Source organism: Vigna umbellata, chromosome 2 (assembly GCF_029865625.1).
Source record: "Vigna umbellata cultivar VRB3 chromosome 2, Vumbellata_1.0, whole genome shotgun sequence".
NCBI classification, from domain to species: domain Eukaryota; kingdom Viridiplantae; phylum Streptophyta; class Magnoliopsida; order Fabales; family Fabaceae; genus Vigna; species Vigna umbellata.
The window spans coordinates 46,556,630-46,582,157 of record NC_142166.1 but is presented as its reverse complement, the minus strand read 5'-3'; the positions used below and the strand labels follow the sequence as shown (position 1 = coordinate 46,582,157).

The 25,528-nt window shown below is 33.6% G+C and overlaps 4 protein-coding genes across 4 annotated transcripts; 2 read left to right on the top strand and 2 right to left on the bottom strand.

Annotated features, from left to right (window-relative positions):
- Nucleotides 1-6,490: 6,490 nt before the first annotated feature.
- LOC124820188 (putative sugar phosphate/phosphate translocator At2g25520) lies at nt 6,491-8,069 on the top strand. The gene is made up of 2 exons (XM_088107118.1): nt 6,491-7,608; nt 7,689-8,069. Exons 1-2 carry the CDS (start codon nt 6,585-6,587, stop codon nt 7,721-7,723), a joined length of 1,059 nt encoding a protein of 352 aa, XP_087963244.1. The 5' UTR covers nt 6,491-6,584; the 3' UTR covers nt 7,724-8,069.
- Nucleotides 8,070-8,656: 587 nt separating this feature from the next.
- On the bottom strand, nt 8,657-9,228 carry LOC148204127 (putative pentatricopeptide repeat-containing protein At3g15930). Its single transcript, XM_088107851.1, has 2 exons — nt 8,955-9,228; nt 8,657-8,877 (listed from the first exon to the last, which is right to left on the bottom strand). The coding sequence occupies exons 1-2, from the start codon at nt 9,226-9,228 to the stop codon at nt 8,657-8,659; spliced, it is 495 nt and encodes a 164-aa protein (XP_087963977.1).
- Nucleotides 9,229-15,582: 6,354 nt separating this feature from the next.
- Nucleotides 15,583-16,719, bottom strand: LOC124843692 (EG45-like domain containing protein). The gene is made up of 3 exons (XM_047320499.2): nt 16,526-16,719; nt 16,055-16,334; nt 15,583-15,848 (listed from the first exon to the last, which is right to left on the bottom strand). The coding sequence occupies exons 1-3, from the start codon at nt 16,632-16,634 to the stop codon at nt 15,842-15,844; spliced, it is 396 nt and encodes a 131-aa protein (XP_047176455.2). The 5' UTR covers nt 16,635-16,719; the 3' UTR covers nt 15,583-15,841.
- A 5,742-nt stretch (nt 16,720-22,461) lies between these two features.
- On the top strand, nt 22,462-24,861 carry LOC124843689 (adenine nucleotide transporter BT1, chloroplastic/mitochondrial-like). The gene is made up of 3 exons (XM_047320494.2): nt 22,462-23,223; nt 23,818-23,979; nt 24,090-24,861. The coding sequence occupies exons 1-3, from the start codon at nt 22,630-22,632 to the stop codon at nt 24,561-24,563; spliced, it is 1,230 nt and encodes a 409-aa protein (XP_047176450.1). The 5' UTR covers nt 22,462-22,629; the 3' UTR covers nt 24,564-24,861.
- The last annotated feature ends 667 nt before the right edge of the window (nt 24,862-25,528 follow it).

The window sequence follows — 25,528 nt, the reverse complement described above, 5'->3', positions numbered from 1 at the left end:
TCTAGCTCCTACTACGAATTCTGTCGCCATTTCTTGCCAGCTATATTCAATTTTAGACTTTTCGATAAGGACGAAAATCCATGGCATTAAAATTTAAAATAGTTTGTCCAACTTTTTCTTTTACTCGAAAAAATAATGCCCCCACCTTCTTGCATTTTGGATTAGCTGTTTGTCCCTATTTGCATCATAGTGGAGATTAAGCTCCCCGTTCTCCGTTTTCGCTGCTCAGGCACTGTGATTAGTTTAAAGAACAAAAGAAAATGAAGAACATGAGAAATATTAGAATAATTGAAGATGATTTGTCCCCTTTCGGATTTTATATCGTTCCTTTGTATTACTCAGTGGCTCTTTCCGTATTCATTTCAAATTTGATTGAGACGTAGACATTAGCAAAGGCAACGTGTGTACAACACTCAACCATTTTTTAACGCTTCAAATTTATGTGAAGTACATGATAAGTTCAGAGCATCCTTTTACGAAACTATTTGTTATGTTTTCTAATTTCTTTTTACAGAGTATTTCAATTAGTTAGTCAATACAAAAATGAATACTTTAATCCGCTTGCATCTAAAAAAATACATTAATATAAAAATAGTTCCATCGGTATTATTGAGAAACTTTGATTTATATCAATAAAAAAGTAGTTTTATCATTATAAAAAATCTTTTCTAGCATTAAAAATGACCCATAAATTTTGTTGGACAAATAATTTTTACATGTGTTTTACTTGATGTTGGTGGAAAATAATATCAACCAACCTAAATTAAAAATAATATTAAAAAATCGTGTTAGTAAGTGTTGAAGCATAAAAAATTGAGACAATGAAGAAGAGTATTCAAGTAAGAACATTAAAGGGAAAAATATAATGTAAAAGAAAAATATATCAAGTCATAAATTTTAAAGGGAGAGTATCCAAGTAAGAACATTAAAGGGAGTCTCTGTGGCATGTATCTTAGCACTAGACCGATTTTTTAAAGAAATAAAATTAGAATTTGTTGTGACCCAAATTCTTTAAGTAAGAAATCAAAGTTTTAGAAATTGAAAAACAAGAGGCTATAGTTTAAGTAAAATAAAAAGTGCAATCAATTAATAATATAAGAAACTAAAAAAATATATGCATAAAACTTTTAAATAATAACACCAATAATAACTATAAGTCATAAAGAGCACATACATTTAATTTGCATTTGCATCTATAATCATGGGGATTTTTTTTCAACTAAAATTTGGTACATTTTAAATGTTCCATAAATTAGCAAACCCATATATATTGGGTTTGCTAATTTATGCAACATTTAAAGTGTACCAAATTTTAGTTAAAAAAAATATCTATTCATAAAAAAAGACATATTTTAAACATATGAGTATTTTAATAATTTTTATTTTTAATTTAAAATAAAAAAATAAAAAAAATCAGAAATTATTCAAATACCATTAACCTTAAAACTTAGAATCCATAATATATGAGGGTATTTTTGTCAACTAAAATTTGATACACTTTAAAAGGTTACATAAATTAGCAAACCCATTATAAACTTAGAAGTTGTGCAATACTTAAAATAATATCAAATGATCTTCTGTTTTGTCCTTGTTCAATATTAAATATGGATATGTTTTGTGCACTATCATTAGGTTGTACTACATTGTGAAGGCCACTTCACATGAATATTGTTATGCCCATATTGAATGATGAAATTAGAGTTGGTTCCAACAATGCACGTGTTTCGATGCCATGGAAGAAGCCAAGAAATTTTATATCGACTACGAAATAAGATGTGGTTTCAGTGTCCGAATAAAGACTTCAAAGAGAGATGAGAATAAATAGTTGAATTACTTAAAATTAGTTTGCTCAAGGAAAGGGAACCACATGTCTTCCATTAGGCTAGAGCTAAAAACACTCCCAAGTCAAACAAAAGAATGTCCAACAAGAATAACGGTTGCAAGAAAAGAAGGAAAATGGTTTATAATTACTGTTGTACTAGACCACAACCATGACCTATGTCCCAAGACCTTTAACCTTATATGTGGGAACAAAAAGCTGAACATGTAAGCGAAGCACACCCTGGAAGTAAATGATGATGTAGATGTACGAATGAATAAAAGTTTCCTTTCCCTCATTAGCGATGCGAGTGGATTTGAAAATATTCAATTTATAGAGCGAGATACACGAAACTACATTGGACAACAAAGAAGGTTTTTTATGTAAGGACGATGATGATTAAACCCTCTTACGACACTTTTCAAGAATGAGAGAATTAAATAACGACTTTTTCTAAGAAATTGAATGGACAAAGAAAATCAAATTTGTAGTGTTTTTTGGGCTGATGCTAGAAGTCGTGCTGCTTGTGAGGATTTCGGTGATGTTGTCTCCTTTGACACAACATACTTAACAAACAAGTATGACAGGCCCTTTGCACCATTCGTTGGTGAAAATTACCATGGACAATCAATTTTACTTGGTTGTGGGTTGGTTTTTTCGGAGGACACTACGTTGTTTGTATGAATATTGACTTATTGGCTTAGTTAGATGCATGCTTAACAAGGCCCCACAAGGTATTGTAATTGATCAATGCAGGGCAATGACAAATGTCACTAAAGAAGTCTTCCCAAATACAAGCCATAGGTGGTGTCTTTGGCACATTATGAAAAAAAAAATACCAGAAAAATTTACAAGGATATAAAAATTATAGTGTTATCAAGAGTAAGCTGAAGGATGTTGTTTATGAATATGATACTCTAACAGACTTTGAGTTTGGTTGGACACAATTGGTGACTGCACATGGCTTGGAACATAATGAATGACTAAGTACATTGTATGAAGAGAAACAATGATGGATCCCATGTTATTTGAAATATCAATTTGGGGAGCCTAGTTGGAATATTTGGGGGGCCACATTTAGGGTTTTGAACAACCCCTTAAATTTTCGCTAGTAATTGATTACAAGGTCTTTGTAATCAATTACCAAAGCATATATTGAGGACCCAAGTTGAGGGTTTTGAACAACTTATTTCCACATCAACTATATAGGATTTGACATGGAGAATTTAAAGGAATAAGACGATTTTCATACACTAAAGACTACCAAAGATGACGAAAGTCACTCAACCAAGTCAAAAAATTTAAAAAATCACCTTAAAACACAGTCCAGACAACTCTTGGGAGCCTAATTGGTATATCTGGGGAGCCACATTTAGGGTTCTGAACAACCACTTAAATCTCCTATGGTAATCAATTACAATGCCCTTGTAATCAATTACTATAACACATGTTGGGGAGCCCGGTTGATCTATCTGGGGAGTCACGTTGAGGGTTTTGAACCAACCATGGAAACTCTTCTGGTAGTCAATTACATTCTCGTTGTAATCGATTACCAGGGAACACATTGGGAGCCTATTTCATATATCTAGGGAGTCACGTTGTTGGTTTTGCACATTCCTTTAAATAACTTAATTGGATGTCCTGGATACATATAACATACATTAATGATGACAATCATCACTTCAAATCACGTTGGACATTAAGTTTTTACTCAAAACATTTAAGACACCAATGACGACAATCATCATTATTGGATACTAAGTTTTTACTCAAACAATTTGAAAACTACATCAATAACAATGTTGAATGGAAATATGTCCATATATATTACCATTGACAATAATTATTGTAATGAATGTTCATTTAGTGAAATTTACAACGATCTGAATTTTGTCTAGTTAACTTCATAGAAAAAGAAAGCATTTAATACATATATCATTGCTGCTTGGGACCATATCCAACATAGGAAGTTTTTAGCGCACGACTCTTGTGACGTATGTTTCCTTTGATAGCAACCTCCTTGGCTAGGTTGGCCAAAGCTAGGAGATGTGCGTGGAGGGGTGTTTCCTTGGATGGATGGTGCGATAAAGTGGTGGTAAATCGTCAAAGGATGATGAGATAAGGTGTGGATGGTGTAGAAGCTCACAATCTCTAGTGTTTGGTGGCTCCGAAGGCCAACTCAAGGAGGAAGGTGACTATAAGGGTCTCTAAGATTGCTCTAGTCTTGATCTAGGAAATGTATGGCCAAATTTGGGCAACATAACATTAATAAACTTCCAAGATGATTACAAGAGAGGATACACCTCTATATATAGGCAAGGGTGTCTCCTAAAAGCCCTAAAAGCATGATCTCCCACCTTTGCACTCATTGATTGAAAATAAGGCATTCTAAGATGTGGATAAGTGTCCACAAATCCTATCTAATGATGAGAGGACATGTGACTACTCACAAAACACAATCTTCTCCATTCTTAAAGTGTCATGTGGTCACTACTAAAGCTAAATCCTTTCCAATGGAAGCATGACACATGATACATAATTTTCACATGGTTTGAATGTCTAGCCTTAAGGAAAAATCCTATACTAATTAGGTCTTAATACAAGCCTTAAACAAACTTACACTACTTGGCCAAAATACATGACTTAATTTAAACCTATATTACTCCAAGCTATGCTCCATGATGACTTCAAAAGGTAGAGTTTAGACCATTTTCATAGATGACTTCAACTCTTCTTGTAGATGCTTGGCCATGGCTAGGGGATTTTCCATCAATATTGCTTTGGTCAATGCCTCCCTCGCCTTGAACTAGACCAAACTACATGTCTAATGATTGAAATACACGAGGAACAACACTTCCACCAACACCTTTTGACCTTTTCACCATCATCATCTTTATTCTTGTCTTCAATCAACTTTTCTAAAACATAAACTGAAGCTTCAAGTTCTTCAATTACCAAATCTTGTTCCTCTAAAACACATATAAGAACTTCTTTATGTGTGTTATTATGTGTTCTTTTTTAATCGTTGAATTCCTCACCACTTTTTTCAACTACTTCTTTGACAACTGCATGACAAAGTTCTTCTCTCGACACACCAAAATCATCAATCACCTGAAAAAAAAATTTCATTCTAAAGATCCATTCATTCCTAAGTGACAATACATATAACACAAAAATCTCAAATAACCAAGTACACACCGCAACATTTTTCATAACATGTTTGATGAAATTCTCAACCGCATTTATATTAATTCAATGCAACACCCTCGAAAATGTACTTACGCAAGAGTGATAACTCATAAAATGATCCTAAAACTATACCTGAAAAATGTCAAAAACCGAAAACTAACTCACATACCACTCCAACACATAGATAATTTACATTTCAATAAATATACATGATTTATTTGCAACATGTAAACACATCTAACAATATGCATGTTGGTTGTAGTTTTTCTATTCTTGAATGCTATTGAAGCATTACATAAACTACACAGCAAATAGTGATAAACTAAATTTCCCAATTATACTGATCTACACACCTTAAGTCATCAACAATCTTAAAAAGAATGAAAAATACTGTTCCGTTATGATTAGGCAGCAAAACCTCACATATCCCTAACAAAATGTATAAGGTACAAAAATGTGCTAAAGGAAAATTTGCGTGTTCTTCCAACAAAAATATATATAAGATTGATATATTCCTACATTAAGTATGTACACCAATCCCGTTTGAATTAATTTTTTCTTCAGCTAAACTCAACCCTAACTCTAAGCATACATCCATTTCCTTAAATTCTATAACTTTCTCTCCAAAACAAAACTCATCCCTCTAGTCAATCCATCTAACACATAACTCATTTAACATACTCCTATCAATCTTAACATTTTCATGCAACTCTAAAAACCAATCAAATGGGGTACTTTGAATAAAACACATTTGTTCTGGAGTCAATCTTAAATTTAAAACATCAACTAACTTTGTTTTGAATGAATGTCGCGCATACACCTGCATTAAAAATTACCTTATTAAGTCATGACAATGGAAAAAGGAAAAACTGAAAAGGAAAGGAGGAAAGGATAAAGGGGGAAGGGTGAAGGGAAAATTGGCTTTCCAAGAATGATACCTTGCTCTCATAACCATATTCACTGGATTTCTTCATTTCACAACCCACAACAAAAATAAAAATGAAAAAGACCTATTGGCAAAAAAGACCATTGAAACAAAGGACAACAACTTCTTGACACCAAAGATGAGAAACAAAAGAAAAGAAATATCATCGATATGCATCAACAAAAAATAAGTAATCGAGACACGTCACAAAGAAATAATAGAGAGAAGCAAATCAAATCTAAACCGCTTTTCCAGAAAATATAATAATTTTTTTAAAAAATTGTCAATAACTCAATTTATCTCCAATTCTAAGTTTTTTTGCATTTAAAAAGAAATTTCGAATGGACCAATAACTCAATTAAATATGAAGTTGAGAAAAAGTTGTCAAAATTTTATTCTCAATATATCACGAATTTGATGATAGAGATTTCCCATATTGAGAAATGAAAGAAATAAAAGGTTATTAATTTTGGGAAAGAAAAGAGAAAAAAAAGAAAAAATTAAGATAAAAATATAATAATGTGATTTATTTATTTGAGGGTGGGAGGGCATAAAAAGTAAGTGTGAAGAAAGTGGTGTGTGGCAGAGGCAGTGCATCCCACATCTCTTCTCTCTGTGATTCATTGTGTTTGAGTCTGGGTGTGTAGAAAGATGGGAAAAGGTGGATCTCTGAGCGATGGCGTTGTGAAGAAGATCGTGCTATCGTACACCTACGTTGCCATATGGATCTTCCTCAGCTTCACTGTAATCGTCTACAACAAGTACATCCTCGACAAGAAGATGTACAACTGGCCATTCCCAATCTCCCTCACCATGATCCACATGTCCTTCTGCGCCACCCTCGCCGTCCTCCTCGTCCGCGTCTTCCGCCTCGTCGAGCCAGTCTCAATGTCACGCGAGGTATACCTCTCCTCCGTCGTCCCCATCGGAGCCCTCTACTCCCTCTCCCTCTGGCTCTCCAACTCCGCCTACATCTACCTCTCCGTCTCCTTCATCCAGATGTTGAAGGCTCTAATGCCCGTCGCCGTATACTCCATCGGCGTCCTCCTCCGCAAAGAGTCCTACAAAAATGACACCATGCTCAACATGCTCTCCATCTCCCTCGGAGTCGGCGTCGCCGCTTACGGGGAAGCGCGTTTCGACGCCTGGGGCGTCCTCCTCCAACTGGGCGCGGTTGCCTTCGAGGCCACGCGCCTCGTCATGATCCAAATCCTCCTCACCTCCAAGGGGATCTCGCTCAACCCCATCACCTCGCTCTACTACGTCGCCCCCTGCTGCCTCGTCTTCCTCTCCATCCCCTGGATCTTCGTCGAGTACCCTGTCCTCCGAGACACCTCCACCTTTCAGTTCGATTTCGTGGTCTTCGGGACCAACTCCTTCTGTGCCTTCGCGCTCAACCTCGCAGTTTTTCTCCTCGTCGGGAAGACCTCGGCACTGACAATGAACGTCGCTGGCGTGGTGAAGGACTGGCTCCTGATTGCCTTCTCGTGGTCAGTTATCAAGGACACCGTGACGCCGATTAATTTGTTCGGTTACGGGCTGGCGTTCCTTGGCGTGGCGTATTACAACCACTCCAAGTTGCAGGCGCTGAAGGCCAAAGAGGCGCAGAAGAAGACCGCCCAAGCCGATGAGGAGGAAGGGAGGCTGCTCGAGGAGAGAGAGGCCGACGGAATGGGCAAGAGAAACGACCAGCAGAATTAATTGCTTTAATTAATTAATTAATTGATTAATTCATTTTCTGTTTCGTTTACACAGATTCCAGAGAAAAAAAGTCGGTACGAGGAAAATAAAACCAGGAGGTTTCGATTTGAGCGAATATATGGCAATGGCATCGTCCTCTCTGGCCTAATTACCGGTTCGGTACGGCTTTTTTTTTGGGTTTATTTATAGATCCTCTTCTAGTTGCCAATGGTGGCCGTGGATAGTTAATTAGTAGGTTTGGATTTGAGATTCCTGCTTTTGTTTTGCGTAGAGAACAATTACGTGTTACTGGAGCCAGAGTCTCTTTTCCTTTTATCATTATTAATTTTTTTTTCTCCCATTTGCTTTTTTGGTGGTTTAGTTTTATGCTCTGTTGTTGTAGGAACTCGATTTATGGAATTTACATGGTTATTAATTCTCAGTACATTTCTGTTATGTGATGTTTCTTCTTCTGCTACTGTGATTTTGGGATTTATCTTGCATAACCGCGAGCTGATGAGGATCTGAAAATGGTTTAACTCTGATGAGAAACTGAAAATGGTCTAACAAAACTCCCCTTAAACTTAAATGTTTTGTTTTCTTTCTTCCAGACTTTTCAACTGCATCAACCCACAGTAACAATTGGGTTCATCAGTTTTACCTTGACCAACTTTTCTAATACTCGGGCCGACTTGTTCTTCATCTTGGCTCTTGACCTTTGTTTCAAACTTTAAGTAATACTCATGAAGCTTGATGCGCCGATTCTTATATAAACGGCCCGCTTCATGCATAATAGCCTTCCGTACCATATCTGTATGTGGAAGTCTCCATTTGTTCAGGATATTTTACACTATTGTATCCCTAATACTTTGTGTAACCTTCTCCCACTGGTGCACATTAACACGTGCATTTTGACTAACAATAAGAGAAAAATCAGTAATGAAATCATTGCGGCCTGGACCTATTTCCACCAGCTTTGTTTGGATAAATGAGAACATTTAACTTTCCATCTGCACTTTGACCAAAATGATTAAGAACTTCAGCTATTTGATCAGCTTAGTCATCAGCAGAAAGAATTGGACGGTCTGGATCAAGACAGCAGCTCCCAACTCATGCTCCAGTTCAGACAAAAGATCAGCATCCAAACTAGGAACCCACCCGTGATGCCTGCAAGCTGCCAGAAAACTCCTCGATATAACACCATTCGGCTCCATAGGTAGGCCCTTGATAATATCATATGCCTCTTGAATGAAGCCAGATCTTCCTAGCAAGTCAACCTTGCATCCATAGTGTTCAACACTCGTTTTTATGCCATACATTCTCACCATCCGATCAAAATACCTTCTCCCTGTCCAGGGTGGCTGCAGGCCAAGAGAATCACAGCAAAAACCAAACTATCCGGTTGCAGCCACATATCCTCTATATGGTTAAACAAAGAGATAACATCTTTATATCTCCCATGATCAACTAGAACCGTCATCATGACAGTGCAGGACTGCAAATTCTTGCCATCCATTGAATAGAAAACGACAATGGTCTTGTCAATTTTTCCACACTTAGCATACATGTCAAACAAAGTTGTTTCCAATGGAACATCCATTTCCATGTCACTCATTACAACGTAGGAATGAATGGACTTACCAGCACGGACATCAAGGATTTTAGTACAACCAGGAAGCAAGCTGACCAATTTATCAGTAGTCTCTTTATCTCTTCCTAGAGCTTATCATTTCTAACATTATCAATCTCACTCTCTCGCCGCTCCAACTCGTTCACACTAGGCCTATTCGAGATTTCCATGAAGTAGTCTGAGTTCTCCATCAACTCCTCCAAGCTCTCTACCGAGCTATGTAGATACTCCTCTGTGCTTCTGTCACCAATTTTCGTGCTCTTACTCGACAAGTCGATGGCTCGGTCTTGCAGCCTGGCGACCTAGCCTTGAAGCTCGGCAACCCAGCTCGTGCTTGGCAGCTCATCATCCAGGCTTCTTGCCATCATGAGGATTCCAATTTCTTCACCGACTTTCTCAGTAAGGAAATTTGTCTTCTTCTTTCTCTCATCCCGACAATATTTTGCTATACCACAACATTAACATTTGATCGACCTACACTCATTCGCATAGTGACCATGTTTGCCAGATTTATAGCCTTCAACATGAGACTTACTTGACCGACCACCTCTGTATCACTTTTGTCCTTGGCCACACCAGTTTGCTCTTTGTCTTCTTCATAATCACTTCCATCATTATTTTGGCCACGACCTTCTCATTCGTGGCCTCTTCTTCCAAGACCACCTCGGCCTCGAGTATTTCGAGCACCTCCTTTCAAGTCAAGTTTTACCTGAAGTACTTGATCAAGTGGCTCAAACAATGTTCTCCTCGTTGTTCGTGTGCCTCCAAAGACCAGCAAGCTCTTCAATCGAGAGCATGGTCAAGTCCTTGGACTCCTCAATTGCACACACAATATTCTGGAAGTCCTTAGTAAGTGCCCTTAGGATCTTCTCCACAATACGGCTATTTCTTCTGAGTTGACTCGGCCACTCGTTCTCTACTCTCCATTCTCAACTCTCAAACTCTCCTTTAAGAGTTTGAAGTCTGACTTGCTTTACCCAGTTATTGCCTTAAATGGTTATTAATTCTCAGTACATTTCTGTTATATGATGTTTCTTCTGCTGCTATTGTGAATTTGGGATTTATCTTACATAACTGCGAGCTGATGAGGAACTGAAAGTGGTGTAACTCTGATGAGAACAGGCTTTTGCCTTATTGATTTCTCTGTTCGGTTGGATGTGTTGTTCACTGTTGAGGGTTTGTAAAAGTAACTTTTGATCTCTTGCAATTATGGTCGTTTCCCTTGTTTTGTGTGGTTCCGTTCCGTGTAGCGGTACTGGATCTTCTTTTTTGCCCCACATCGAAGGCAGGGACCAGGTCAGATGCACTGTCGTCGGAAATACTAGGATGTTATATTTTAATGCTACTATGATTGGGCAATCGTTATAGAAATTTAATTCATTTATGGGGAACGATTCAAGACGTTAATATTCTGTAAATTGGTTTTGATGTTCAAAACGCGTTAGTGTGAAATGGACGCCTGATGTTGCACTCAGTCATTGTTGGTATCTGCATATTGAATGCTTGATTGTGTTCTTATCACCGCTTTCTGTCGCTCTCTTTGCCCCCATTCCACCTAATTCCTCCAAGTAGGACAATTGCAACAGTCCTTGTTTGATTGGGAAAATGGCATGTTTTCACTGATATTTCTCTGTCCAACAAACTCGAAAAGGCTACATGCTTTTCTGCTTTTCTTTTTTCGTGAATAATGTTCCAACTGTTAAAGACCTTTATTTATTTACAGTATTGTCTGCCTTTGCACAACGCAGAGTGTGATCTGCCCAACTTTGCGCCGCGTTTGTCTGATTGCTTGTCTAAACTGTTAGATGTAGCATCGCTTGTTACAAACGCAGAGTAATATTTCCATTATATTGTTTTTCTCTAACGGATTGACGAGTTACAGCAGAAAGCAAAAGCATAGTTTTGTTGTTTTATTAAAGTGTGTATCAGCTGAAACACTAGGATAAATACACCCAATTACCCTCCTCTTTATTTGGTTTGGCAGTATCCAACACGTGTCATCACTTTTGCCCAGTAGATACCCATTCATTATCCCAGAAGAGGTATATTAATTGCTAGGCAGGTAAGCATTAACGCTGACTTACCATTTTTGGAAAAAACCACGTCTCATCAATGAATTTATTTCAGTGGTACTCACTGAGCTACTCAGTGTTATGGGCCTGATTATCTCGAAGTGAGTGATCATCGCCATTGTCAACCGTAAGTTGGTGGCATTAGCTTTGGTTTGGTTTTGTTTGCTGCACAACAGGATTTCGTACCTTGATAGTCACCGACAGATAAGCCCAAAAGCGAATTCAATTATAATAATCCATGTGTTTGTGCGTAAGTTGCGTTTAGGTATAAAATATTTGACTAATTCAGTGTTTGATGTTGACGTAATCTGTGATAAACAAAATGTGCTCCTTTTCTTATTCGGGTTGGCTTAGCATGACTCTCCTGCGTTCCCAGCAGTCGTTTACCAAAATAAAAAAAGTTTGGTTTGAACAAGGAAAAAAACATTAACGGGTTTGGGTGGACAGAGGAAAAACTTTATCAATTAAGTCCAACCTGATGAGAATGCTATCCTTAATTTGAGTAAAGTTCTTTTTATAGAAAAGAAAAACATGATCTCAACTTTTTAAGAAAACTTCAACGTGATGTCTGTACAAAGGTGCCAGTAAATTTATTTGTTCTCAAAACAGGATTAAGAGTATGATCATAATGCCATCAAATACACAATAGAAATCGTATCCTTTACAACAGAAACAGCCTTTGCTCTGCTTTTCTGTGAAGAAGGTTTATCGGTGCATGTTGTCTTGCACCCTATTTCTCTAGTTCCTGTGACAGAATTTTTGTTCTTCTTGCCTCCTGTAACATCCCTGAGTATTATATTTTTGCTCTTCTAGTTCCTGCTACGAATTCTGTCGCCATTTCTTGCCAGCTATATTCAATTTTAGACTTTTCGATAAGGAAGAAAATCCATGGCATTAAAATTTAAAATAATGCCCCCACCTTCTTGCATTTTGACTAAGCACCCCGTTCTCCGTCTTCGATGCTCAGTCGCTGTGATTAGTTCAAAGAACAAAAGAATTATGTCGCCATTTCTTGCGAGCTATATTCAATTTTACACATGCATAAAATACGTTGCAAATTATATATCAAATAACCATGGAATAAGAAATTCCAAACCTGCACACTGATAAGAAATTTCAAACATGTGCTCAAAACTGGCATCCAAATATTAAATCCTAACACAAAAAGCAACAACTATTACCTTCATATTCATTTTGATTTTTTTTTTTTGAATTCTTATCCTTTCTTCTTTTTAGTCCCTTACCCTTATTCATTCACACCATCCTTCAATAATATTTTTATCTCGAAATTAACTTATTTATAAACATATGAGATTGCTCCGTTATGTTTTTATTTACCCATTACATATAATTACCTTTTAATTACTAGAGGTCTCATAATCTTTTAGACTTATAACTATCAAACTACTCCAACACCATTTGATAATCACTTTTAATTTGGCGTAGTGTCTTTTAATATCTTTACTACATATAATTATTTATATAGAAGACCAAAATTTGGTTTTCAATTATGTAATAATTTTTGTTTAAGGTTTAATTAAGTAAATAATGTTTTATTATTTATTTTTAAAAGTGTATTATTATTATTATTATTATTTAATAATATCCTCTCTTTTTTTACCGTTTTAAGATAAAATACGGGACATTATTATTTTTCTTTGTAACAGTTTTCTTTCATATTATTATAATGTTAAATGCATGTAGTAGTAATAAAATTAAACTACTAACACTTTTTTACAATAATTTGAAAATTAAATATTATTTATTAGCCTTTGTTAATGGATCAATTAATAAAAATCATTCATGTAGTTGACAATTCAAATTTGGTTAACACATTCTATTTTCATATCACTTATTTATATTCTCTTTTTTGTTTTCTAATAATAGTGGGATTTTAACATATTTCTAATATAAGATGGTAAATTAGATATTAAATAAATAAGTTGTGACTAGTATTTAAGATCATTTAACAATTCAAAAGTAATAAGATGATTGTTTTAGAGAAAAAGTGATTTTAAATCAAAATAAAATATTAACCTTATATTCTCGAACATGAAATTTTCCACACACACATAATTTCGAAAAAAAGCTTTTGTACTTTATAGCTAACCTATTACCATAGAATGAATTTCAAATTTTAGATTTTTGTCCACGCCTAAAGTAAATACAAAGTAACTGCCAGTTGTAGGTTTTGTTTCTTTTATTGTGTTGTTCTTTTCTTTTCTTCTAGTCCATAATATCTATTATATACACTTGTCGGTGAAAAAATAAAATAAAATTGAAGTTTCATAAATTTAAATGTCGCATTTTGTAAACGACGTCACATCACAAATTCATAATGTATTATACACTTCGATAGGAATTGCTTTCACGGTTTTCATTTATTTTCATCATGCTTTTCTTTATATTGAGTCACCACTTAAATCATCATCATTCTTTGCTACTCAACGATCAACAATTATGGAAACGTGATTTAGCATGGGAATCTCGGTTCAAATATTTTACTTTTTTTCATATATATTTTTTCATTATATATTTTTTCCAATATATAACCTTAATATGAAATATTAAAAAAAATATATACTATAAATATATTTTTATTGTTTATACTGATATGTGAATTTGTGATAAATAAAGGTATTAATTATTTTTTATGAATAGTGTGGCAACGTGAGGATTGGTTTAAAAATGGAAATTGAACGTTAGACGAGTGTGCATAAAATATTAGCTGAAGTTAGGAAGAAAAAGAGAAATTGCGTGGAGCTTGACGGCTGATAGTTGCAGTAGTTGAAAAATAATTAGCACTAAGTATAGAATTAATTGGGTTGTTCTAAGTATGTGTAGTGCACTTAAGTAATAAGTAAGTTGATGAGTTCTCTCTCCACCACTTTCTTCTTATATGTGGTAACTGGCGTGCGTGCAACATATATGTATCAACCCTTATCTGGTAGTTCAACTCAACGTTATGTAATATCCACTCAGACCTACCTCTAATTAACCTTTATCTTCTTTCACATCCATTCCATATTCTTATCAATTCATTTTCATTCCAACTACAATGTATACGTTTCACTCAACCAAATCTATCATGTTCAAACTTTTAAATTCATGCTAGTGTTAATATTGTGTGTGAGTTAGATTTATATTTTGTTATCATGTGTTATCTCATTTTTATAAGTATAATATCATGGTCAATGATTTGTCTTGGACCACTAGTTAGATTTTATTTAAAAAAAAGTAGTAACAAAATTGGATACTAATAATAAATTTATATAAAAATTAAGATTTTATTTTTAACTCAATCTTAAAATAATAAGTTTGTGTATTCTTTTGTTAGAATTTATTAAATACGTAACAATAATTAAGAGAAATAAATCTTTATAAAATAGAGTAGTTTCCAATTCCTTTTAGAACAGAAAAGGAAAGTGTATCTAAAGTGTTGACCATCGAAAACAATTAATAATCAATCATTAATTGGTTTCTGATATTTTCTTTAGATTACTTTTATATTTTCTCTTCTGATAGAAATGAATACAAAAAAACACGAAAATATAAGCGTTTTAGAGATGAGGATCATGACTCCTCTATGTAATCTTTATCGTTTACTTTTTTTAAGTTTCAATAATTTCAATTTATCCCTTAAAAATTGACGATTGACCACGTTTACTTAATTATATTATTTTATAATTAACTAATAAAATACAATAATCTTAACATATTTAATGATTTGTTATATATATATATATATATATATATATATATATATATATATATATATATATATATATATATATAAATTACACAAAATTATTGACATTCTTTTACGTAATCATTTCTATAACCTATTATTGGAGACATATACAAATATTATAAAAAGTTTCTAGATCATAAGTCATCAAACTTGTAATTCAAGAAGACATTTATTAGATAAGAAAAGAGAAGGTATAACAACATTCAACTTATCCTTTCTCTTTTATCACATCATTAAAAAAATCTTATTTTTTTCAATTAAGGACTAAGAAGAAGTCACTTTTTTTTGGTGTATTTAATTTTCTCTGTTTCAAAGATTTTTATTTTTAAATTGTCATTTAAAAAAAAATCTTAGAAAACGTTTCAAAAGAAAACTGTGTACCATTTAATCATCATCATCCATGAACAAAAAAAGTCAAACTCAATTTCATCAAGTCGTCTGATAATTAAATTAATAGTTTTAAGAATTAAAAAAGATTATTCTAGATAATCCTGTTTGAAGAACTCTGTGAAAACGTTGAGCTAAAATCGCGTTTCATTGGATCAATGTTTTGGCTCCAAGAAGTAAAATCTTCCTTACTAAAGAACGCTGACAGTTTACTAACGCTACTGTCGACAACGTCAATTCAAGTACATAAACTGTTCCAAGGCAGCACAATTTTGCATGGCATCATCACATTCTGCTTTGAGAATTTCTTCAGCAAAACACCAGCTAGCTCATATATTCCTTGTCCTTGACGATGTTTGTTTATGAGTAGTGCACTGCAACTGTAAAGTCATATCCTGTATGAACAGCATTAACTAAATTGATTACGTTTTTTTGGACAATTGTTTTAATACACGAAACTTCATAATCATGTGATAATTTTTTCTGTCTAAATATTTGAAAGATAGTTTATATTGCGTGAAGTTGAATGGGGTGAATTGATTGAGTAAAAGAAGTGTGTGGGGAAAAGTGAAAGTTAAGAAAAGACAGAGAGAGTAATTACTGGGTATATTCAATGTTGATTTTTGCATGAGGGAAGCGTGAAATAGCTGCAAAGGCATCATTTGACATGAGGAGGCTGTTGGGACAAGGTGAGCCAGGACAAGAATCTACCACTTTGACATCGATGCTACCACCTTTGCATGGTCTGTTGTTTCCACTCACACACCTTATTCTGTATCTCCTTCCACACGCTGCTCCATTATCCCATAACCCTTCATTCACAGCCACAAATAGATTTCCTGGAGGAAATTGCCCTGCCCTGTTTCCCCCGCAAGCAGTAGCTGCATGCCCAAACAAACATATGCAACAACAACAACAACAACAAAACTTTTACTCTATGTTCTTATGTCTTGTTTTTCCACTGTTGTATCGTTTCGGAAGCATGCATGTAACTAATATAGATTCATATTACTCCTTTACAAGTCATCTAACGGAGAAATGAAGAATGAATAATCAGTTAATGTTGACTCACGTATGTATGGTGGTCCATAAGATGCAGCCGTACCAACGTCTCCAATAACCAGGCTCACTTGTCTGAGAAAAAAGCTTGAAAATATTAGGAAGGAAAAGAGCTTCGTCATGGTTTGGGAATGGAGAAAGATAGTGCTCGAGCTAGCTAGGATTAATTTTTCTTAATGGTCGATTTAATCCCGTGTGCTAGCTCTCAATATTTATAACCATCGATTAAGTTTTTTTTTCATATTTATCAGAAGATGCTTTTGCGTTAAAACAATTATTTACGAAATATGATATGATATGACATGAAGGGTTAAATTAATTTAAGGTTGTAGATGAAGTTTGTGGGAATTTTGTGGCTGAGTTTTCCCTCATGTAGCACATCCCATTTGACTTTGCTTATAGTGGTAGACTTCTCGTACAGAAGATCACGATAAGAGACATTTAAAAACCATGATGTTTGTGATCATTGTATAGTGGCGTGAATCAATGATAATCCCATGTTTTTTAGTGACAAATCACAGTAAGATTTATGCTACAACGTCAGAACAAGGAAATGAGGACTCGCTCTTCCTTTTCGTTACTCATCGTCTTTTACACTCAAATTTTCTATTTCTTTCCTCTCAAACGCGTTAAGTAATATTATTTATTAGTGAGAATATAACTCAAATTTTCTATCTTTTTTCTCTCAACTTTCACGATAGGTTACGAAAGCAAGAAGTGGAGAAACGTTCCACATCTAAGACTTTTAGAGATTCTCGTCCCATCTCAGTAGCATTAAATAATATATTTATTCGTTGGAATAGTGCAAATTTAAGTTTCATATTTAGTAAAAGTGTTGGAGATTAATACCATATAATGTTTTGGATTAAGAAAACTGTTACTTCAATATCTGGCTATAGTTAGTTTTCCTGTGAGAGAAAATATATTTTCAAATAAAAGTGAGTTTGTGTGTGTGTTTTCATTTTTGAACCGCGAAGACCTAGATTTTGCTTTCTTCAGTAGTATATAATAGTCATTTTTTTAAGAAATATTGTTTTTTATTTGTTAATGTTAAAATTTTAAAATAATATAAATGTAATAAATATATATTTTTATTTCTATTTATACTGTGTATTGAAAATTCTTTTGAAAAATAAAAGATATATAAACTTATCTGAAATTACGTTAAAATAAAAAATTTAATATTTTTTAATCTGAGTGAAACATGATTTTGAGCAACTATATATTATATGCTATAAATCTGTAACGCAACGCAACAAAGTATATCCTTTTTCCCGAAGTATTTGATATCTGCAATGGAAAGCAATAAGGCGTTCACGTCAAAGCAAATGGGATAAACACGCGTCATTAATTCAATTTATTTTGTCATCTTTAAAAATAATTAATATCAAATTTACTTTCATTTTATTTCCAGAGGATTAGTTGGGTACCGTAACTTTTGAGTAACCAGTTATCTGCCTTCTCTTTTTTTTTTCTTCATTCTCCTGTCCTAATCTTCAATTCGTTCGGCAATCATGTCTTCCTGTTCGTCCAGCTTTCTTACTTGTAAAAGACATTTTTTATGGTTATGTCAGAAAAGGTTCATTGGTAAGGATATTGAATGCAATCATCAAAATAATCAATTATCTTGCTTAAACTCTTGATGTATATTTATCACCTTATTTTAGTTCCAATTTTAAATTTTTAATTGAATTTCATATTTAAAAATTTGACCTAAATATAATTTATAATAATTAAATTTATTGAGTTTGTGAAATAAAAACGTTTTAAAAAGTGACTTATATTTGTTGACATAGTTAAAATCGTTTAAGAAATTACAAAACACCTTCAAAATAAAACAAAAATCAATAAATTTTGAAAGAAAAAAAAAATCTGTTTTAAAAACCTTTACTTTACTTATACACTCTCCTTTAGATGGATCACATGAAATCCACTTCAAATTCTATATTTGCCTATTTTCACCTCACAAACTCAGATTAGATCACGTGTCCTGATACCACATGGTGATCCTAACACATTCATTTGAACCAATCACATGTCGCCACGTCATCGTCACTTTCAACACTCTCGCTAGGTTCGTTCATCGAAGCAACCTCCGCACCCCCCTTTTGAACCACCACGCATGTCGCCGGTGAACCACCACAGCACCGTCAACGTCGAGCCACTGCAGCGTTCCTGCACCGTGCCGCGAGCACCACAGCGCCTTTACCCATCAGAAACCACTGGATCTCCATCTTCTCGAAACGCGCCTCACCATGGAACCAGATGTTGAACCACTGCAGCACCTGAAAATCGCGAACACAGACTGAGAGTAGCACCATTCTCCAACACAGATTCGAAACGCAAGCCATCGGGGAGCCCTACCGTGACGCACCAAATCTCCACCACGCGAACCAAATTGGCATCCACCGCAGCTCCCTGAACCTCCAATCGTGTAACCATGGCCAGCCCCCAAATCGCGAAACCCTCGCGCAACAGTTCTCGTGCCGATAAAACGCGAATAGTTTACCCATGCATCGAACCTCCTTCTTGCACGACAAAGACGAGGCAACAAAACCCTATTTGAGAAAAAAAGGGATCTGTCACGTGATACTCTCTTACTGGATAGTCAACCTGATGACAAAATAAGAAGAATTAAAATGTAAATATTGATATATTTGAGTTTTTCTGCCATGTGAATGCAAAGACTCACTTGAGTATTACAGAAAATTAAATTGTTGATAATGTATTAGATATTTTATAAAATATTTAATTTAATTATATATAAAATTATCAACGGAAAATACTTGCAAAATATTTTTAAGAATTGATTGAATTTGTTAATTATTTGAAAAATATTATAGATGAAAGATTTTATTTTCAGAAAAGTTAAAATCCAAGTTCAGTAGAGTTTTATATAAAAAGTTTTAGGGAAAACAAAAATGAGACATTAACAATTATGATTTTGTGTGGTTCTTGTATACCAAATTTCTCACCTTTTTTTTCATTTTTCTTATTTTTCTTATTTATTCATTATATATTTCATCTTATTCATGAAAGACTAATAATTTAGGATTTAAACTCTCTATTTATAAATTGTAATGAACTTTTGTTTATCACTATAATAATTATAATCAAATCTTAAATCAATTACCAAATTAATTTGTAATAATTTTCTTTTTGGAATTGGATAACAACATTCAATCGGCTGTGTCTCAACTGATCGACTTGCTACTCGGATTCTATTTTGGAATTTAGCTAACCTCATATATGTAATTATCAATAATTTTTATTTGTTTTTATTATGTATTAATGATAAGTAAGAAAAATGTATTGTGAGGGCCGACCGATCATGATACCATCCTACAATCAAATACGTCGAGTTTGAGCCAATAACGTGCACTACATAATGGACGGACATTCACATGAATACACCAAATGTCAAGTCAAGACCAGACACCTTCAACAAACAGAAATGCACTAAGACAATTAGACGGAGACAGTAAGTATGACCGGACGACCGTAGGCATAACGTCCGATCTCCTCTAAAGATTAAGGTAATTAGTACTTAAGGGCATTGGACTGAGATTGAACCGTGATTAAGGTCTCAATATAGGTCAAAGGTAAGAAGTAAGTGATCACATTTAATGTATATTGCATTGAGATACCATACATATAGTTCATTGACTTTATTATCAGATAACCTTTGGCAAATACACCTCCGGACGTTGAAGTAAAGACGAAGACTCGAGTTAGATACCAGACAACTTTATTAGATAAATTGTGCAGATGTTTGAAGTGACTCGATCTCATATCCGATACAAAAAACAAAATTTATATTTCATGAAAAAAAATGTCTTATAAAAATTACTACCATTTCTTTTCTAAATTATATTTATTATATTAAAAAAATGAGAGTAATGTATTCTAAAATGATATTTTATTATAACCATTAATCAATTTATCACTTCTCCGAAAGTATTTACAATAGGAAGAAAAAGAAAAATATTAAAATAATTTTTTTATAAATTGAAATCATTTTATTCATAAATTAATTTGTTGAACATGTTTAATGAATTTCTAAACGTTTTACTTTTAAATTTTATATAAAGGAAGAAAAAGTTAATCTTTTTTTTTACTTGAAAGTAGTTACAGATTCATTTAAATGTATCTTAATATTTAATATTATTGCATTAATATGTTTAGTCTTTAAGTTTATATTTTTTACAACAGGCGTTGATCATTGATATGCATTAAAGTTAAAGACTAAATATGAAAACGGTAAAGTGGTAAAAAATATTGAATTAGAAATCAAATTGAGAAATGCTGTTAACGAAGACTAATATAATCAATAATTGGGAATTTGTGAACTATTTTAGTTTTCAAATTTCAAGGACCATAAAATAAGAAAAAAGCATTCAACCTATTTTTGGAAAATTATTTATTTCAAGTAACCAATTAATGATTAATTTATTCTTTACTCTTTGAGGAAATTTGTAATTTATTTATTCATTAAAAAATAAAATAATTGTACAAGAATTTTAGATAAAAAAACCGTTACAAATGACATATTTTTTAATAGTAAGAACGATTTTCAATAAGTATACAATTGTAGTGAAAAATAAAATAATATAGTATATGGATATAAAGACAAGTTAAATGATAAAGATATACAGTTGTTCTTATAAATGCAAAGGTCCCTGACGCGGAAAAAAGATAAGAAGAGAAAAAAAGTCAAACAACCTCAAAATCCAATCTCTTTCAACAAATTGAGATGTTTTTAGTAAATTTTGGTAGAAGGTAACATAACATAATTGTAATCTGCATCACATCTTTTCAACACATTTTTTTATTAAATAAAAATATTTATAACATATTCTTTAAACTTTAATATATATATATATATATATATATATATTATAAAAAAATTGATAATATATTTTTATTTGAATGTATAAGAAAACTATATTACAAGCATATCCCTTTCTGCAAATATATAAAATTTAGGTTTAGCCGATTGGGATTAGGTAGGAGATCAACACAAGATTTAAAAAGGAGCAACTTTACCTAACATCTCAACCCACCAAGAGCCACCTGCACTAAACAAAACAATAATTAAATTATAAAAAAACAATTTAGATTGTGATATTTTTAAGTATAACTCCTTCTGTTCCAAGTAGATAAGAGACACAGCACAGCACACATCTTTAAAAAATTGTATTCATTCTCCCACAGAAATAAAATATATGTATTTGTTTTTAAAGTAATGGATTTTATGCTCAGATAATAATAGCAGAAGCATTTAAAATAATATGAGAGTCCTTACTTTTACAAATACCAACAATAAACATTAAAATAATATTACGATAAAAAAATAAGTAAAATTAATTTTAAAAATTCAATCGTCTTTATAAATAAAAAAATAGAATAGTATAAAAAGTTATAAACGAAGGGAAAAAAACAAGTGAAATGACGTCAAACAAGTCATGGCAACAAACATTTTATGATTTTTTAAGCATTTTCATTATTGATGTAGTATGAATATTATCAATATGTTTTTTTATATATTTTTCTAATACATTTTTGTCAATATATCCTATTTTTATTATTTGAAATTTACAAGACATTCCATTCTATGCTATTGATCGATCATGAAGGTTGAAGTAAGTGAATCCGTAATATGATTTTTAATAAATAGAAGATTATATTAGAAAAATGAAATATTAAATACATTTTATTGTTATTATTTCTTTTAACTGAAGGATTTTCTATTACATAATGACGAATATATTTGTATATTACTATGTTTTCTTTTTCTACGACGTATATTACTATGTTACTTGTATATATGCTTATGTAAATGTACAAAACCGATGTTTAAGATTCGGTGCCACGACACCGCAACTAAAAAAGAGCAAATACTTAACTTCTAACCCTCGAAGAGACAACGGCAATGAACAAAACAAAAAGCGAACACGAATTTAAAATTGTGATATTAAGTTCCAAGTAGAGAAGAAGCAACACGCTACTCAATAACATCTTCATTCATTTTCCCACTTTCCATATCAACTTTCTTCTTTCGATTCTAATGATAATTTCACAGTCTCCCTGAAACCTTGACTGCGAGGGACAGTCCCCATGGACCCCTACCAGAAAGAAAAAAGTAATCTTTGTAACAAATCACAAGTCACAAGGCCTTTGCCGTTGATGGGTAGGAGGAGAGTCCAACTGTTTGATGAGAAAAGTGATGGGTTTTTTTCTGTCAGCTGCTTGGGGTTTCAATCCGAAGATAGGTGCTACCAATTCGGAGGCTTGTTTGCCAGTGTTAGTCAGATGGGAGTGGGGGTTGGTGTGCAACCGAGTGATCCTTCTGATTCGCGCGACAATGGTGACACGAAACTTCCCTTCAATGAACTGTTCATCAAGTACCAGGGAAAAGATGAGGTTGTTGAAGAAAGGGTTGATGGCAAGAAGAGAAAGGGTGGTGTTTCACTTAGGCTTAAGATAAAAAACCCTTCACTGAGAAGGTTGTTTAGTGGGGCAATAGCTGGGGCTGTGTCTCGGACTGCTGTGGCACCTTTGGAGACTATAAGAACTCTTATGATGGTGGGGAATAGTGACCATTCGACCACTGAGATGTTCCATAATATCGTGAAAACTGATGGCTGGAAGGGCTTGTTTAGGGGTAATTTTGTTAATGTCATTCGGGTTGCGCCTAGCAAGGCCATTGAGGTAATGTATACATGCTTCTCCTACACTTGTAACATTTATCACTGCATGATGTTTGAGGCTTTACTTGTTTTCTCTCTTGGATTACTCGATTGACATCGTTTTGTACAATTGTCCTATACTGAGAAGATGGTGTATCGTCTATTTGATCACTGGTTTTGATACCAAGAGTGGGTTTCTGTTCATTTTAATTACTTTTTTCTTGGTTTGTGCATTTGTTTATACCATGGATCAAAAATTCAGTCCTATCTTTGTACTTCTTTGAAAATGGGATTGATTTCATTATATTTTATTGTTGGCTACTTAGTATGAAACAAATGTTTGAAGGAGTATTCAACAGGGGGCATGAAATCACATTTGAAAAACTCCCAAGCTATACAAACTTAACATTTATTTGCTTCACCTTTCCTTCTCTGATTCGATTTTGCACGCACAAGAAACTGACAAAGATACCATCCCATTCTGCAGACAAATAAATCCCTTTTTGCTTGTTAATCTTCTGTAGGAAAATCTTACTGCTAGATGTAAAAAGCATTTAAAATAAAGCTACATGATAGTTTTTATCTAATCTCAATATATTTTCACCTGTTCCTGCAGCTATTTACTTTCGATACAGTGAACAAGAACCTATCCCCAAAGCCTGGGGAAGAGTCCAAATTCCCAATTCCTGCATCATTGATTGCAGGTGCCTGTGCTGGAGTGACTTCAACTATATGTACCTATCCTCTTGAATTAGTCAAGACTCGACTAACTGTCCAGGTATGTGCATAAAAAAGGTTAAAAAATGTTTGCTTGCTTTCCAATACAAGAGTCTCAGCATCCTATAAGAAAATGAAAGGAAAAAGTAAAACTTGATTAATGATTTGCAGAGAGATGTTTATGATGGTCTGCTTCATGCATTCTTGAAAATAATCCGAGAAGAGGGTCCTGCAGAACTTTACAGTGGTCTTGCAGCTAGTATTATAGGAGTTGTGCCCTATGCTGCAGCCAATTACTATGCCTATGACACTCTGAAGAAAGCATACAAGAAAGTTTTTAAACAAGAGAAAGTGGGGAATATTGAGACCCTTTTGATCGGTTCTGTAGCTGGTGCTATTTCAAGTAGTTCAACTTTTCCAATGGAGGTAGCTCGCAAGCAAATGCAGCTTGGTACCCTCAGTGGAAGACAGGTTTACAAGAATATGTTTCATGCCCTTGCATGCATACTAGAACAAGAAGGGATCCAAGGTTTATACAGAGGGTTGGTACCAAGTTGCATGAAGTTGATACCGGCCGCAGGAATCTCTTTCATGTGCTACGAAGCATGCAAGAGGATCTTCTTAGAGGACGATGAGGAGGATTAGGATGTTTCAAATAAAGTGCTTTGTTTCCATTGAGATCAAGAAGCGGAACTGCTTTGCTCTGTTCATGCTTACTCCAATAACTTATTTTGGATTTCTCTTTCAGTACCGAATTTTTTCCACCCTCACAGATTACGTTTATAAGGAATTGCGAACGGAGTATTGGTTTTGTCCTTTTTGTATTTTTCCATTTCATTGTCATCTTCATGGTCAAATCAAAATAAACTCTTTGATGTATTCTTGTCAATTTTACAAGTAACTGATTATTGACCTTTATGAATATGTTCATCTTCTCATAGAATCAATTGCTTTAGCATATGCAGCATTTTTTTTCTGGCTTATGCTTCACTGCTGCGACATCTTCTGATGCAGCATGTTTTTGTTTTTCCCATTTTCGAAGTCGATCTCTGAATTCTAAGACAGAATCTCACTTTTGGCAGTTAAATTTCAAACAAAATTTAGTCATGCAGATTTATCTAATCATTTTGTTGCACAGGGAAGTTCCCAGCAGCAGACAATAGGTAAGTGAAGCAAAAAACAAACATTGTTAGCCAATAATAGCAAAATTGCGAAGACAAATTAATAAGATCTTGTTTAGAAAAGAGCATAATTGTTTCTAAATTTGAATATTCAAGAAGTCATAATCTAATATATTGATAAGTTAAGTGAGTATTAGTCACAAAGATATTAATATTTGATAAGAACATCATAATTATAATCCAAGAACCAAGAGAATTTTTTCTCAAATAATGAAAATGCATGTAATTTCAAAAGTGTCTACGTATGTATTTGGTATCTTTATATATAAACACAAATGTTTTAACCAAGAAATTCTAAAAGAAAATACAAAGACATTAGGTCTAAAAATAACTTGAAAATTTAGAAACACAAAAGAATTGTTTGTAATTAAAAAAAAATTACAAATATTTTTAAGTGCCCAAACTATTGTATAATTGCTCTCCAAGGTA